The following is a 13,677-nucleotide window of genomic DNA, read 5'->3' on the forward strand; positions in this document are numbered from 1 at the left end:
TCTCCCACAGGCCAAGTAGCCCCCACTCCTTCCTCCGCATTCTAGATCCAAAGCAAGCGCCCACTCCGCTGTAGGTAGCATGCAGCTGCAGGCTGCAGAGTCCCAGGCCACGCCCCTGCAGCAAAGAGTGCTGGGAGCTGGGGGTGCAGGGGTCCAGGACCCCCCTGAGAGGAAACCTTGGGCTCATCCCTGGAGCTGAAGCCCAAAATACCCATGTCTCTGGGAGCAGGGCTGGGGGAGGGCATGTGTGCTCCCCCGAGCTGCCAGCTTGAGTCCACCCAGCCAATGGCGCCCTTGCCAGGAAGCCCTAAATTTAGGTCTTCTCACCATGGAGGAGCCGTTTCCCTCCGCAGCATAATTACAGTGATTATGTGCATTCAGATTACATGGTAATAAAATTAGGATCAAATCAGTCCAAATTGAAATCAGATGAGTTGGGAGCAAAGTAACCAATAACAACATAAATAGAAAAGCCCAAAAGGAAGCTGAAACATGCAGACTTGTCACCAGAAAAGGGGAGGAAGGCCGGCAGTTACCAGGGGCTGAGGCTGGCCTAAGTGCTGGCATGGTCAGAGTTCGGTGGGGAGTGAGACACGGGTGGGAGCCAGGCTCTGCAGGTGAGTAGGGGGGACACAAGCGGCTGGAGATGTGGATCCCTCCCCTGGACCCACCTCACCCCTCTCTTCTTTTCCTAAAATTCAGTTTTCTTTGTTTTTATTCTAAGTGACTGTTTTCCCTGAATGTGTGTGTGTGTGTGTGTGTGTGTGTGTGTGCAGTGCCCATAAAGGCCAGAAGAGGGTGTCAGATCCTCTGGGACTGGAGTTACAGAGGGTTATGAGCCACCACGTAGGCCCTGGGAATCTAACCAAGACCCTCTCTGGAAGAATGGCCAGTGCTCTTAACCGCTGAACCACCTTCCCAGCCCTACTCTTGGACCTCTTAAAGTCTGGTTTGTACTCACCGGGGACATGGATTGAACTGTCTGACCCTCTGTGCTTCTCCGGGGCAGAGCTATGTCTTTTCCTCAGGCCGTGGGTGATGCTGGTGAGAGCCTGGGCCCTGGCCCTCCAGGACCTCTGTCCTTCGCTGTGAACCTTGCCTAGTGTGGGCCTTCTTTCCCGTTAAGTACCGTCTCCGCTTCCTTCACCTTCCTCTGGCCACAAGGCAAATTTGGGGAGCAGATAGAAAAGAAGGTGTAGATATTTTCTTGGATCCCCACAAACACAGTTATTTAAAAATGATTTAAAAAGTTGGAACCCCTTCAGGAGGCGTAGAGGACAGGGCGCACTTGTATATTGTATACCACACAGACAGCAGAAGAGGTAAAATCAGTTGAGCTCCCTGTGCAAGGTTAGGATTAGGGTTAGAGTTACTCAGGGTCGGGGTTAGGGTTAGGGTTACTTCATGGGTACTGGAAAGTGCATAGGCTGAGGAGAACAGATAGGGTTCGAGTCCTTTAGTCTGCCCTTACTCGCTAGTTTGTGTGACTTTGAAGGAGGGGTTCCCTCTCTCTGTGCCTGTTTCCTTATCTATTATCTGAGGAGTGGCGTGCCCACTGATAGGGGAGCTGTGAGCCTTAGGAGGCGGTGTGTGTCTGCATGGCACGTTGCAGGTCAGGGATATGTGTTCGTCATGGCACCGAGGAAGCACTTCAGATTGAGTTGTCTTTGCTTTCACTTTTCAGACCCAGGGAGGTGGGTTGTTCATGAAGCAGGGAGGAATGCCGGCTCTTTTGCCACCATCTTGCAGAAGTGAGAATGTGCCTATTACTCCCTCAAACAAACAAACACAGATTTTCCAGAAAGTAGCTCCAGGGCATACAGGAAGGGACTTGGGAGAAAACTGGAGGTCTTTAAGCAGAGCCCTGTGGTCTTGGAACGGGACTCTCCCCACCGCTGGGACTAGAGAAAGAGCGGAGAAGCTGAGGCTGGACCCTCTGTGCTCAGTGCAGGTGTATGAGGCTGGATCCTCTGTGCTCAGTGCAGGTGTATGAGGCTGGACCCTCTGTGCTCAGTGCAGGTGTATGAGGTTGCCCGGAGATGGAAGGCAGCCCTGAGCCTCAGCAAGTGTGCCAGCTCAGCTGAGTCTGCTGTGCAGGGACCAAATTAGGAAAGCTTCAGAGACAAGGAGCTTGGGAAGGCACAGAGTGTTTCCTTACTTACGAAGAGCAAAAGCAGGCCACCGAAGGGTTACCCCTGTGTGGTGCATCCTTCTTTCCAAGTGTCAGGGAGGAGAAAGTGCAGAGGACAGCCCAGGAAGCCCTCAGACTTGCCGGGGCTGTGGTCACAGTTCTGCCACTGGCTGAATGGCCAACCATAGGGGTGGGAATGTCACACAAACCCCTTGTGCCTCATCACCTCCTGCCGTGGTGCTATGACATGGCTGTCAGGCCTCAGGCTGTTCAGAAACACAGAGGCAGGGAGGACCTTCCCTAGGTGGCGATGGCAAGATCACCCAGCTGCTGTGTTAGAGACAGTGTCATAGTGGGGTTGGGGAGGGGACAATACTGGGAGCCCCTTGCCTAGATATATTTTGGTGAGAAAGAGGATCTTATGCTGCCGTCTGAGCTGGTGGCAGGGACAGCAGCCTCCAGGAGGCCACAGGAGGAAGTGTCTGGAGTCCCGACCTGAGGTCCCCAGCAGGAGGAGACTGGCAAGGGGCCTTGGTAGAAGTAGTGCTGGGCGGCTGAGAACCATCAGACTGAAACAGCGTTTTCAGATCGTGGGTCGAAGATTTCAGTGGGTTGTGGAACAGAACACTTGGTGGGGAAATAGCCCGATTTCTTATCACCCGTGCAAGGGGTGAGTGTGTGGTGGGCAGATCTTGGTTGCTTATGTATCCTCAACCTCAGATGGGGTGGGGGACATTTACCTCAGCAGCAGACTGGGCAGGTTTGCGGGGTACCCACTTGTCCTGTGTGATCTCGGCTTTTCTGTGGAAGCAGCCAGGCCCAGAGACAAAAGGCAGAGGCAGTACTCGTGTCCCCTTTCTGGATTCCAAAGGTCCTGTGATGCCACTTGCAAATTTTTCAGTGCACTGATAGTGTGATTAATGTATACATGCATACACATACATGCGCAGTAATCACGGCATATGTGCGTGTTACATATGATCACTGCTATTCATCTCTGACAATTAGTCACGCACACACCCAGCATTCACATCACATCCGTCCTCCCAGCAGCCCTCTGGGGGTGACACTGTTATCCCCATTTTGCAGAAGGCCTGCAAGATAACCTCAAAGAAATGGAGCCCAAGCCGTGTGCTAAGCTTTGTCCTCATCGCCACACTGCCCTGCCTCTCTGGAGAGAGCTTTCTTGGGGAGTCGGGGGCTGGCTCTGAGTCCAGCTGGGGTCCTACCCCTTCAGAGCCAAACTCTAAGGCTTTCGGGCCGCCACACCTGCTGTAGAGGAAGAGACAGTGTGCCGAGTACAATGCCTTGATAACATTCTCCCCATTTGCTACTAATACCATGTGTAATTATTGCATTGTACGTTAACTTACTCGGAATTAACACTGCTTTCCCTTTATAATTACCGCGGTGAGTCCGCACGCAGGAGGGCTGCTTTGTGGGTGGCAACGGAACTCAAAGTAGTGTTGGCCCCGTGGGCGACACGGTGCATTGAGGAGTCTTAGTCTTTGTACGGTGTGTGCTCTGCTCCTTCAGGTGGGGGGGGCAGTGTTTGTTCTCTTTTCTTGCACATGGCTTATCATAGCTGTGTCCAAACTGGGGGCTCAGCCCATTCATTCCTCCATGGCCTCTGTGTCAGGCAATCCCACCACACCCCAGGGAGGGAGACTTTGCCCGTGCACCCTCCCCAGCTGTGGCCAATGGTCAGGGCTACCCTGCTCCTGCTGGGGAAACCAGCCTAAGTGTGGATATGGGTAGGGTCGGGCACTGCTGGAAGCCAACATGAGTGTGACTCTTGCCTCCACTGGACTGCCTGAGTGAGTCTCTCACCGGGTGGCGTACCCGAGCTCGGGGAGCATGGTTGTCTGTCTGGTGGAAGTGGTGTGTGAGTGGGAGGGAGCTGTTGGAGGAAGCAGTCCTGGGAGCCCACATTCTGGGTGATTCCCAGACATACCGATGTGCTTTACAACATAGCAGCTTAGGGGCACGCAGGAAAGAGTTGATGGAGACACCTGAGCGCGGACACAGGCTTCTTCGCTCCAGTCCTGCACCCCAGCCAGCCTCACTGCTGGGCGGGCCACAGAGTATCAATAAATTCCCTCATGTGGCTTCTCCTTTTGTCCCATGTTGTGTGTGATGATGTGTGCCCAAGTGGCCCGTGCCAGTTGGGCCTTTTCCAACTGGAACAGTCCCCCTGCTCCCAGGACAAAAACAGCCCGAGGTCTTTTTCCCCTCAATGTTCAAGTTCACTGGCTTCCTGCTCAGGGAGGGAGCGAGTTCCAGACTAGCCTGTGTGTGTGGCAGCCTGCCTACTCTGAAGGGTTGGCCGTGTTCAACAAGGCACATGTTTTCAAGGCCCGACCAGTCCTGGCTCCCCTCTGTCTGCTGAGCAAGCCCTCCCTACAGAGACCGTGTGAGGAGGAAGCCGCACATGCTGGCCTGTTTTGGGTTCATACTCTTGGCATAGCAGGCTTTGGGAGCTGGCTCCCCCAGGCAGGGAGTCTCTGTCTCTTTGGAAGAGCTGGCACCTGTGACCTTGAGCACTGGCTCCTTGGAGGGGGCATGGGTCCAGGGAGGCTCCTCATGGTAGAGCAAACAGCTGGCTCTGGTGCCCAGTAGTTCTGTGGCCTGGATAAGTCAGTCACGTGGCCTACAGTCCCAGTGTGAGGAATTGTTCTGTTTATCCTCGGGGCTGACACCGCCCCAGGTTGGTGACAATGTTCCCTTTCCAGCTCAGGACAGCGAAGTCCACCCCAGTGACCGCTACCTTTCCTCTTTGCAGCTGGAAGAGGCAGAACACTTTGCCATGGTGGTTATCAACCTTGGGGAAGAAGCAGGAGAGTTCCTGCCTAAAGGCTACCTGGCCCTGGGTCTCACCTACAGCCTGCAGGCCACTGACGGTAAGTGCCCGCCCCAGCAGAATCCGCCTGTAGACAATGCCTCGGGATTCCCAGCTGCCTCCAAGGCGTCTCATTCCACTAGTGATCCCTCCTTGTTACTCCCACAGACAGGAGCTCTCCTCTGGGATATGTGCATGCATGCATACATACACACGCGCGCCCACACATGCACATACAACACACACACACACACACACACACACACACACACACACACACACACGTTCTCTCAGTCCCAAGAGTTTATACTCTTGCTCAGACACCCACCCACCAATGTGCCGTTCCTCTTCACGGACCCAGGTCTGTCACCATGGGTCGTGTCCAGCCCACAGGTCCCTCTGTGGTGCTCCTGGTACCTCCTGTCTTCAGTGCCGCCCAACCGTGGTGGCTTCTTCCCACTTCTCACAGCCTGCCTTTACCCTCAGCTCTGCAGCAATCCGCTGGGGTCTCTGAAACCCCTCTGACATAGTACCGAGTAGCTACAGGAGTTTCATGTGGTTCCCATCCTTCCTGCCCCGGGTTCTAGCCCAGCCCAGTGCCTCCCCATTGAACAACAAGACACCTACTTTTGTGTCCTTGAAGTCTAGAAGGGAGGAAGCTATGTCCCCCAACCAGACTTTGGCCATGTCCCCTACTGCTTGCAACTATGTGCAGGCTCACGGGACCCTTGAAGCCATAATAGCACAGTCTGGTACTGGCTGTCTTCTGCCCCTCACACCCAAGGTCATGGGATCTTCAGGCACTGTCATCCTTGCTTGGGCTAGTGATGTGGTCACAGCCCTTTAGTTATAGTCTGCTATCACAGCCATCTCCTGTGCCCTGAGCCCCGTTACTGGACCTTGAGGTTTGCAAACAGGGCCCCAATAGACTCCTTCACACTAAGTCCCTATGCTCTGGGGATGGGCCAGAGAGAGGTTCGCCCTTCCCTAGTGACCCCCAATCCATTGTGTCTCCTGCAGCTACCCTGAAGTCCAAGCAAGATGAACTGCACCGGAAGGCACTGCAGACTCTTGAGCGGTGAGGACATTCCTGCAGCTTTTGCTGCTGCTTTTGCTTCTTCCCGTGCAAAGTGATAACATGGAGGGTCCCACGGTGGAGTGGACGTTTCTGTCTTCCCTCCCACAGCTAAGGAAACCATAGTGCCAGACTGTCTCCCAGCCGGCAGGAGTGGGTGGTTGTGTCAGGTGGCCTTGCCCTCAGCACTAGGCCCTGGGGTCAGCTCAGAGCTGGGTCACTCCAGCTGCCCGACCCACCCCTGTGTTCCTGGGGCTCTCAGGCTCCCACTGGCGCTATGATACTGGACAGACAGCAGGAAAAGCCGTGGTTCTCAACCTGTGGGTCATGAGCCCCTTGGGGTGTGGGGGGTCACATGCCAGATATTTACATAGCAAAATTACTGTTATGGAGTAGCAACGAAGTCGTTTATGCTTGGGGGGTCCCCACAACATGAGGAACTGTAGTTAAGGGTCGGAGCAGCAGGCAGTTAGCAGGGCCTCTGGAGTGAGGTCATTGTCCTCTAGGTTAACCACACCAGCGCCGCAGGAACTTTCCACCCACAGCCTCACAGAGTCGGGGAGGGAAAAAGGCAATGGAGATCCTCCCTCAGGCCTGGCCTTGCTGGGACCCAGCCCACCTGAGCCTCCCTCCCCTGGCCTGGCCCACTAAGTCCCTATCTCCCACACTGGAGTGATAGAGGGATGTCACTGGGGAGGACCTGGCTAGGACTTATCGTACCGTACCATGGCAGCTCATGACAATGCCAGCCTCCCTCCGGGTCAGGTTGCTCCCTAACCAAACAAGCAAGATATTCTAGCCCCGGGGGCTTCCCCAGCTCTCCCCACCGGTGTCGTGTTCCCGAGATGACTTGATCAGGGGCCCTGCATCCTCCTCAGGGCAGTGTGGGTGCCCTTTAGTCAGAGAGCCATACTCAGGCTAACTGCTGTCTGCAGACAGACAGCCAGGCCGCCCTTCACAGATGTGACGCTGTCTTCCTCCATCCCCGTTCTACCCTTCCTTTGAGGCCTGTCACCTTGGAGATGCCCTACCTCAGCTTGTGCCGCCCCCCCCCTTGAGCCACTGTCCTCCACCATGTGCTGCTTGTGGACCTCTGTCTGAGCCCCCCAGCTGCCACCCGAGAGGGGCTGGCACGGCTGCCACCCGAGAGGGGCTGGCACGGTCTCCCACAGCACCCAGCACAGGGTTGGCACGCTGCTCTACTGGCGGTCACTGACTCTCTGCTCCTCTCCCCTGCAGAGCCCAGGAGCTGGCACCGGATGACCCCCAGATTATCTTGTATGTCTCCCTGCAGCTCGCCCTCGTCCGACAGGTGTGTTGTCACAGCTCCTAATCCTCAGGTCTGTGGGGCTCTGCCCTCCTCGGTGCCCTTGTCGTTCACGCAAGCATCTTTGTGTGAGGGGTCTAGCGAGGACTCGGTCAATGTGGTTCCACCTCAGCCCGCCTATGGTGGGCACGCAGGAAGGGCTATGGAATACCCTGACTTTCCTTAAAATATTGCAGTCTCCTAAGACATGGGTCAGTGACCGTAGCATCATTTGCTTGTGTTCCGCACCCACCCCCAACTTGGGGAAAGTGTGATTGGCACCTGGGGCTATTTCTGGATGGGCTTCTGGGTGAACCCAAAGCTTTCTCCTGACCCCAAGGGCACCCCTGCAGCCTCCTGACCTCGGGGGTTCAGTAGGTAGTCTCCTTTGCCCAACCATGACCATCACCACCACGACCACCTACAGCTCTCCAGGTAGGATCACCTTCCCCATCGTGATCTGTGAGGTCAGTATTAGGGGATCCCAACTGTCGCAGCACGCCCCTGATCATGCCTGTTAGAGTCTTTTTGATCTCATGCACCCTGCAGCCCTCAGGCTGGCACTCTGGGCATCTCTGGCAGCCTGACTCTGATACACCCTGACTGCTTGGGGACTGTAGGTGGCCTGGGGTCTCCTGCCACTGGGAAACTATCTAAGCTGGAAGCCGTCTGGGAGAAGCCTCCTAGGTCTACAGCCAGGCGTGGTGGTGCAGTCCTGACACTTAGAAGGCTAAGGCAGAATTCTTGAGTTTGAGGCCAGCCTAGGCTGCCAAGTGAGTTCTAGGTCAGCTTGGGATATGCTGGAAGACATTGTCTCAAGAAACTAAGCAAAAGAGAAAAAAGAGGTCCACATTCCATCACGGACAAGTGAGGGTAACCCTGTATTGGGTGCTGCTTCGTCTCCCTCTTAAAGGTCCCACGCAGGGACAGCATGACCTCATTACACGCTTTGACCCAAAGTTCACCCGGCCCAGCTAAGAGGCGCCTGGTCCATTTGGAGATAGAGCCGCCCTTCCTACCCAGGCAGTGGATCCCTGCCAGGAGGCTGTTCTCATCAGCACACCTGACCTCCGAGCACTAGCTGTTTCCTCCGAGCCAGGAACAGTGGGACTCTGTCCTCTACCTTCCTCGGCATCCCCGGAGCCCATGTGTTCCTGACTTCTCACCGCCCGGTAGCCCCCACTCCTGAAAGCTCTTCCTTCCTGCCTACACCTAGACTCTTAGCAGTGCTTGTCCAGGCCTGCCTGTCAGCGCGAGTCCCCCATCTCCGTCTCCGAGGCCTTCTGTCTCAGCCGTTTCCTACCCCGTGGTCCTGCTGTCCCTCCTCCTGCTTCCTGCTCCTCCTCTCCCTTCCTCCGACACCACCTCCTCCCCTGTGACGCACCCATCACTCCACCGCCTCCACCACGTGTCCACGGCCCTGACTCCCAGCCCCTGGGCCAGGCCCTGATCACTGTGTGCCTCTCATCTGGGAACATCAGTCAGCCCCTGGGAGCAGGCGGAAGGTTCCCTGAGACCGCTCTATTCTTAGCCCCTCTCTGTGTAGAGGAACCTGGTGCTCTTCTTGGCCAGCTGCGTTAATGATAAACCTTCCGTGATAGATTTTTTTTCCCAATCTCTTTAATTATTCACCCGTCTTAGGTGAATAGCGCTCATCTTCCACAAACAGTGCTTGTTAGGCCCGTGGAGTCCGGTGCTCAGTTTCCTTGGGGATGCCACGTTTAGAAAGTTCCAGAAGGCTGAGGACCTTGAGTGGACTCTTAAGCTAGTATTATCACTTATTTGGGTCTCTGTGACCCTTCCTTCCGGCTCTTTCTGCCCTGAGCTGTGTCCCTCCCAGTATAATGGGGTGTGTTCTGTGAGTCACTGGAGATAGCCACACTGATCTTAGCTGCTTCTTCATGACTTGCGTGTGGTTCTGGGCCTGGCACTTAGTGGCCAGAAGGAGACCGTGTGATGGGTCTGGAACACTGGGAATGCAAAGCCCCATAGGGAACACAAGAGTCTGGCGTCTCGGGTCTGCTAAGGAGGAAGGCTCTTAAAGACCCAGCGATAGAACACATACGTAGCATATGAAAGGCCCTGGTTTTAGTCTCTGGCACTGTATTAAAAAATAAATAAATAAATAAACCTGACCAAAAAGCCCTGAAGCAGACAGTTGCCAGAATAATGAAGCTGCCTTGAGCGCATGCCCTTGGACTAGTAGGAAGAGTCCCGCAGTTCCTTTGTTTTGGGGTCTCGAGAACTTAAGTGGGGAACACAGGCTTCGGGAAATCCACTGAGCTGGGGCTCTGCAGGATGTGTCTCGTACCTAAGCCTTGGAGCAGCCACAGGAGCCTGACCACGTCCTACTACGGAGGAAACGCAGAGCAGACAGGCGTTTCTACTCAGCCCCGCCCGGGAGTCAAAACTTTTGGCTCTGTGAGGATGTGACTAGGAGGGGTGTTTCTCCATCAGTGTCCAGTGGGGACTGTGGTGTGCGTGTGAAGATAGTGACAGAAGAGCCTGGCCTGTGCCGGGCTCGTGGCTAGCGTGTTGTCCAAACAGGCCGTCCTCTCTCCTGCCGGGTGCCGTGACTCCCAGGCCTCTCTCTGGTTATGCAGTCACAGCCTCCGCATACACCACACCGGGGTGGGCGGCTGAGGGGAAGGCAAGGGAATGGATGAGGATGCCATGTCCTGAGGCAGCAGGGAGAAGCAGCCTCATGCAACTGAGCCGAGTTGCAATGAATGCCACAAGTCTGAGGACAGAGATGATGTGCCGGGAATTACTGAACTGCACTGTGAGCCGGGGGCTTAAGGAGCGTTGGCCTATACCAGTGGTTCTCAACCCCACATATTAGATACCCTGCACACCAGATATTTTACATTACGATTCATAAAGGTGGCAAAGTTACGGTTATGAAGTAGCAGCAAAAATAATTTTATGGTGGGGGGGGTCCCAGGCTTAGGGAGGTTGAGAACCACCAGCCTACACTGAGCTCACCCAGTGTGCCATTAATGGGCTGTGTGGGCTTAGCCTGTGCTAACCAGTGTTGAAGCACCAGGCTGTCAGGATGGGAATGCTTGAACAGACAAGGGTTAGAAGGTATCCAGGCGTGTCCAACTGTATGTACCCTGCCAGTTTAATCCGTCTCACATAAGCCATGTGCCTAACCTCCAAGAGGCAGGGGCTCCCAGCCAGGGACAAGAGACGCAGATCTTTCACATCTGCAAATGAGGTGATGCTTTCTCTAGCACCCTAATTGTCCCTCAGAGAACATGTTCTTTCGATTCAGGTGGCAGGTGGGCTGGGAACGGGAGACTGACTGTCTTGTGTGCCATTCTGGAGGAGGAGGAGGAGAAGGAGGAGGAGGAGGAAGTGGAGGAGGAGGAGGAGGAGGAGGAGGAGGAGGAGGAGGAGGAGGAGGAGGTGATGGGAATGCAGGGCCACCTGCACCTGGCTGGTCACTTTGGATGGTTAAGGAGTCGCTGCAGTCGCCACGACAGCCCAGCCCCCTTTGAAGGAGCGTCTTTCCGCTGGTGACGACCAGAGTTTCTTTCACTCTTTCATACTTGTGGAAGCTCCCCAGACTCTGCCAGACATTCGCAGGCTAGCCCATGTGAGGAGAGTTCGTAGGGCCTACCGGCCTCTGTGGCGGAGCGGGGACTGGGTGGAAGGACTCGGGTAGGATCGAAGGTGAGGAGAGCAGTGTTCGGGATGATCTGTTGATCCACCCTAAGCTGTGCTGTACCCCATACAACTTCTTCAACAGCAGAGACCTTCAGATTTTTTCCCCAGGCCCAGCTAGCAGCAAGGGTTTGGTAGGACTGCAGGGACGTGTCATCTTCCTCACTAATCTGCAGGAGTGGGAGCAGCAGTGGGAGCCTGCCCTCCTCCACTCAGCACCAGGAAGGAGGCAAACCCTCATCCTCCCCATCTAATCTTACTGTAGAGCCACCCTTAACAACTAATGAGCTGGGGAACACGAAGTACAAAAGCCAAGCCTCACGTCTAGCGAGGCTCCACGCCGCCCACCTTAGAGGACACTTGCTGCCTTCTGTCACTCATCTCTGCTGCCGCTCCGCCTTGGTCACACCGTACCTCCTTCCTCCAGCACCCTCTTCCCTTACCTTGCCCTGGAGTGGGACTCTGATCCCTGTAGGCGAAGCTCTGGGCTTCCACGTGTGGCAGACAGCCTATCCCCGAGGCTCCCAACTACTCCCATTCAGAATGCTTACCTTTGTCTCGCCAGGCTGTCTGGCAGGAGATGTCTTTCGAGTGCCCACTTGAATGGAGCTGAGCCGCGGCTGGAATCCGAGTTTGGGGGGGTCTCTGGGGTATGGCCCCTCAGCTGGTGGTCTCTCTTGCAGATCTCCAGTGCCATGGAGCATCTTCAGGAGTCCCTGACAGTGTGCAGGAATGATGCCAATGCCCTCCACTTGCTAGCGCTGCTTTTCTCAGCCCAGAAGCATAACCAGCACGCCCTGGATGTCATCAATATGGCCATCGCCGAGTACCCTGAGAATTTCAAGTGAGTCTGCTGAGCGGAGGGCTAGCCTTGGCTAGTGCCTAGTCAGCCTGTGCACACCTCAGCCTGTCACACTGCAGCCAGGATGCAGGGTATGGGTGTCCCGTTGTTTAGACACTTGCCGGGTAGAGGGACAAGGTGGGGTAGGAATGACAAGGGGCCATGGCAGTGTGCACAGAACGTGCTTGGTGGGGACTGGTGAGCCCGTTGTGCGCAGCTGTGGGTCCAGAGGGAAAAACTGCTAGGTGTGTGTGTGTGTGTGTGTGTGTGTGTGCACGTGTGTGTGCAGTGTCTCCCCCAGCCCTGTGTATGTGTTTGTGTACACGTGTGTGTGTGCACACGTGTGTGTGTGTGTGTGTGTGTGTGCAGTGTCTCCCCCAGCCCTCTAGTCCTGAGGGTACCGCTGGGTAAGGCATGTGACTTAATCGTGACGCTGACACAGCTAGCCAAGGGTGAAATTCTAAAACTAGCTGGAAGGACAAAGGAGCCATCCCCAACTATATCCCGGAAGCTGGGGAAACAGTATCTTCCTCCAGGGTGGCCCTGGCACTTCATGTTTACGACACTGATCACACACCCTGCATCTTAGAGCAGGTTCACATTGCACTGGGACAGGGCAGCCGCGGGTGGAGGAGGCCTGGGTCTCCTTCTCCTACCCACCACAAGGGACCTACTGCCATCAAACCAGGATGTCAGGGCTAGCCAAGGCAAAAGCCACATCAAGGCCATGAAGCGAGCTAGGGGGAGGTCATGCTTTGATGGCCCCGAGCCTCTCCCTGCTTCTCCTCGACTAGACTGTCTGCTGCCTGCAGTCTAAACTACCCCAGCCTGATTCCTGATCCCACCTGGTCGTCCTCACACGTCCCCCACTGTCCTGCCCCAGTGGGTCTCAGCTGTTCATAGCCAGGCATTAGTAAAGTGTTTATCCACTGTGACGATCCATCCTTGTATTGAGGAATAGCCCTGATTCTGATCCTTGCTCCAGCCTTGGAGGGATGATTATTCATTGTATATGATACCATTCAGGAATTATCCCAGGGATAGTGCAGCAGTGGGTAATGTTTTATTTTAGTTTTAATTTTAAAAAATTACAATCATACAGGGTGGTACGCGCATCCGATGGTGCATGTGTGGAGGTCAGAGAATAACTTGAGGTAGTCAGTTCTCTCTTTCTATCACACGAGTCCTGGGAATAGAACCCGGGTCTTCAGGCTTGGCAGCGAGTGCCTTCACCCACTCGGCCGTCTTCCCAGCCTTATGGTTTTTATGTATAGTAGAATTGCAGCAAGGAAGAGGCCTCTGCTTTTCGCAGTGGTACCTTGCTTTTTCCAAACTCCACCCTGACCTGCCTGGCACACATGCTGGCGTGTGTGTTGTCTGCATGCCTGCACATTATCTGTGTGTGCCCGTGCACACATGTGTGTTCAGTCTATCAGCTGGGCTGAGTGGGAAAAGAAATGTTCAAACCAAGAAGCTTAGAACCCAAGGGTAAGATAAGAAGGAACTGCTGCCCACTGCCAGGGCTGAGCAGGAGACAAGGTGTAAAGAGAGCCGTGGCGCTGAGTGTTGTTTTAGCCTCCGGTCTCTTGGGATTGAGATCTTCCCTGGAAACCTCAGTGTGAAGCAGGAAGGAGCAGGGCTATGCCTTCCATTCCTGGCTGTCCCACTTTGCTCCTCAGCATCTCTTCGTGGCTCCAAATGTCCTAGTCCTGTGCGCCTCCCTGACCTGCTGCGAAGACCGAGGCTCTTGCACTGTGAGGTCTACTCCTTCGCTTCCCTGGATCGCCCCAGGAAGATGCTTGCTCCATGGCTTCCT

The 13,677-nt window shown here is 55.1% G+C and overlaps 1 protein-coding gene across 2 annotated transcripts in view; it reads left to right on the forward strand.

The window, feature by feature from the left end:
- Positions 1–13,677, forward strand: part of Ttc7a (tetratricopeptide repeat domain 7A) — a 108,366-nt gene that overhangs the window by 59,808 nt on the left and 34,881 nt on the right. For both annotated transcript variants that reach the window (XM_040739056.1, XM_040739057.1), the window contains 4 exons: positions 4,914–5,031; positions 5,991–6,048; positions 7,285–7,357; positions 11,704–11,864. In XM_040739056.1, the coding sequence (XP_040594990.1) occupies positions 4,914–5,031; positions 5,991–6,048; positions 7,285–7,357; positions 11,704–11,864 (410 nt within the window). The remainder of the gene's footprint in view (positions 1–4,913; positions 5,032–5,990; positions 6,049–7,284; positions 7,358–11,703; positions 11,865–13,677) is intronic.

The sequence above is a fragment of the Mesocricetus auratus genome, unplaced genomic scaffold (genome assembly GCF_017639785.1).
Source record: "Mesocricetus auratus isolate SY011 unplaced genomic scaffold, BCM_Maur_2.0 Super-Scaffold_100676, whole genome shotgun sequence".
Lineage (NCBI taxonomy): Eukaryota > Metazoa > Chordata > Mammalia > Rodentia > Cricetidae > Mesocricetus > Mesocricetus auratus.